Raw genomic sequence first — 3252 nt, 5'->3', positions numbered from 1 at the left:
GGTGGTACAGCACCCCTTCTTCCAGCAGCCATGGTTTGTGGACTTTCTGATAGTAAAGAATTACAATAGTCCATTCTTGAAGTAACAAATGCATGGACTTGTTTTTTCAACCCATTCACGAGACCTTAGCAAGCTACACTATAACAATGCATGACCCCTTACCAAGCTACACTATAACAATGCATGACTCCTTAGCAAGCTAAAAAAAAGCCAAAAACTTATGAGGCCTTGTCAAGCTAAAAGAAATGATTTATGAAACCTTAACAAGCTGAAAAATATCCAGTCATGAGACCTTGACAAGCTACAAAATCTTCCATTTATAGAATTCTGATTTTGTATTTTTTCCTAATTCCCCTAAAAAAGTTGGACCTTTAATCTTTTAAGATGAGTTTAAACAGAGATACATCACAGCAAACCACTACATGTTCCAAATCCCCCAGTACTACAGGAGGAGGAGGTTTACAGAGATGTGTTTTTTGGCATGTATTGTACCTAGGTTTTGTGTCTTTCTTACCCTTTAGATAATTTTGTGGCGCTACAGAGATACATATGCAAATATCTTTGTGACTGTTCAAATATATCCAGGCTTTTCGAACATCTCAAAAAGTTCTAACTTTGACATCTAGATAGGTTCAAATGTCCATAACCAAAAGACATAAGTATATCAGTTTAAGCATTTATATTCAGCTGACAAGCAAAAAAAATGATGATAATATAAACAGCTATAAGTTTGTGACTCCATAAGCTGATTTAATTTTTGAAAGTAAATGGTACACATAAGAGCATGTGGTAGTAGTGCGCATTCCTGGACATGGTTGCGCTTGTACAGTCAACAGTTATAGAGACAGACTTTAAATTTTCTTTGAATGAGTTTCTCTAGAAGAAAATATTTGTTAGAGGTAAAAGTGAGACGTCCTCCTCTGTTGAGTTTTGGTATTTATTTATTGACAAACATTGCTTTCTTTACTCCTTTTTCATACTACCTGTCCTCTTCTTAAATTTGAACATCGTCACCATGAAAATATCTTAAAAAGTCCTGTACCAAAATTTTTATCTCTGTTAGTTTCAGCAGTAAAGTATTTAGTTCATTGATTGTAAATATCCACAGTAATTGTCCATAATTTCTGATTCAGAGTTTCAGTTTCTCTTCTTCCTCTGGATTTCAAGAGAAAAGAAACTTAAACTTTAAAACCAATTGGACAATACACAACAAAGGTCATACATTCAGGTTAAGAACAAATAAATAAGACAGAATCTGAAACTTATGTTTTACTTCTCTGGTGACGTTTTTACTTTTGTAAAGTGAAACTAAATTCCAACCATTCCCACAATATTTGAACTGGTGTGTTTCCATTCCAACAGCCTCTCTCATGTTCTGCATCAATGTCCAAACATATAAAAGTGTCTTTGAGCTTAGATTGAGCACTTTCGAGGACAACCTTTCATGAGAAGCATTCAAATCCTCAAACATTCAAACTTATTCACATGGAAAACAGCTGGAAAATGAAGTAAGTGATGGAATGATGAGAAATATTAGAAACCTAACACAATATCTCATTGTGTTTATAGGACTTTGTTCATTTTGTTCTGGTTCTTTTCAGGTAAACTCTTTTATACACTGTCCTCTGCTTTAGTTTTCTCTTCTGCCTTGGTGCTTTTAATTTGGTATTTTCAAAGTAAAATCTTTTTATTCTTTCACGTTTCTATATAAGGTTGTATTTCCTGAAATAAGGATTATACATTTATTTTGTTTCTTATGTTGTTTTTTTTTCTTTTGAACGATATGGGTTTTATTTGGATCAAAATTATTTTAATCCACAGAAGTTCCCAGTTGTAGATAATTTCCAGACATTTGTTGGATCTTGCTTTCTGTTCTCAACATAATGTCTTGCCTCTTTTATAATTTATTTTCTCCTCTTATATATCACATAATTAATTTCAAATAAGTTAAAAGCAAATTAAAATCCCATATCTGATTACTATGTTCTTTCTTCTACTTTATGTGATTTTCTCATCAGTTCTACAGAGGCCTTGGAATCCGAACTGAACGCCTTGCAGTGCCACTTTACCTGGAATCTAGAACCTTCCAAGTCCAAACTGAACTATCTCAGGGATGCACTGGAGGACATCGCCACAGATGAGGGAAACGTCTGGCTGGGTCACATCTACAATCTGCAGGGGTTCATCCAGTACAAGCTGGGCTCCTCTGAAGAGGCCCTGAAGTTCTTCAGACGAGCCACTGAGACCTTCCAGCGTCTTAAAAACTCTGATGAAGGTCCCTGGTTGATGGTGAACTTTGGGAATCTGGCTTGGCTGCACCATCATATGGGTGAAGATGAGAAGAGTCATGATTACCTGTCAAAAGTTGAAGCTCTAATGAGAGAATACCCAGCTCCACCTGAAGAAGAGCTCCACCAGGAGGTCTGTGCTGAGAAGGCCTGGACCCTGATGAAGTTTGACAAAGAGAAGAAGCTGCAGGCTGAAGAGCTCTTCCAGAGAGCCGTGAGGATGCAGCCAGACAATCTGGAATGGCAGACCAAATGGGTCATATTATTAGCAGATTGCTTCAAAGTTAACATGAAGCGCATGACTCCCGATGTATTTGAAAAAGTGAAATCTGCCTCAGAAAGAGATCCAGAAAACTTGTATGTTGCTGCTCTTTATCTGAGGGCACGAGCTGCAAAAGGAGAACAAATTCAGGATGAAGCTAAAAGATTGGCTGAAAGGATCCTAGAAAGTTCTACAAAAAGTTACAATGGCTTCAGCCACTTACGGCGACTGTACATTGAGTATATGTCTAAGGATGAAGCTATTAAGTTAGCCGATGAGACCCTGAGGAGATATCCTGACTGCCGTTGTGCAAAGGAATTTGCTGCGATCTGCTACAAGAATAAAGTTCTTTCCCAAGACTTCCCACCCAGTAGTCAAAGCGGCATCGTCACACGAGCTATTAGTCTCTGGGAGGAGAGGATTGTTCTCTATGCTGAATCTAATCTTAAAGATCAAATAACTCTAGCTGATTTATATGCAAAGGTAGATAAAGAGAAAGCTGAACAGATTTATAGTGAGATGCTGAATAGAAAACACCTGGATTCAGCAGAGAAACAGATGCTTTATAATTGTTATGCAAGATATTCATTCTTCAATAGAAATGATAGTTTCAGGGCTATTGAGTACCACATGAAGGCAGTAGAGATTCAAAAAGAATCCAGGTATCGACAGAAAAGCATCATAAAGCTAAAAAAGACGCTG

General features: G+C 37.0%; 1 protein-coding gene across 1 annotated transcript in view; it reads left to right on the top strand.

The window, feature by feature from the left end:
• The window catches only part of LOC107100181, a gene marked incomplete at its 5' end in the record, with an annotated part of 27374 nt that overhangs the window by 365 nt on the left and 23757 nt on the right, over positions 1-3252 (top strand). The window contains one exon of the mRNA XM_015398577.1: positions 2008-3248. Coding sequence (XP_015254063.1) covers positions 2008-3248 — 1241 coding nt within the window. The remainder of the gene's footprint in view (positions 1-2007; positions 3249-3252) is intronic.

This window comes from Cyprinodon variegatus, unplaced genomic scaffold, assembly GCF_000732505.1.
Source record: "Cyprinodon variegatus isolate N-32 unplaced genomic scaffold, C_variegatus-1.0 Scaffold943, whole genome shotgun sequence".
Taxonomy (NCBI): Eukaryota; Metazoa; Chordata; class Actinopteri; order Cyprinodontiformes; family Cyprinodontidae; genus Cyprinodon; species Cyprinodon variegatus.
The sequence above is the reverse complement of the archived record's forward strand: the minus strand, read 5'-3'. Positions and strand labels throughout refer to the sequence as shown.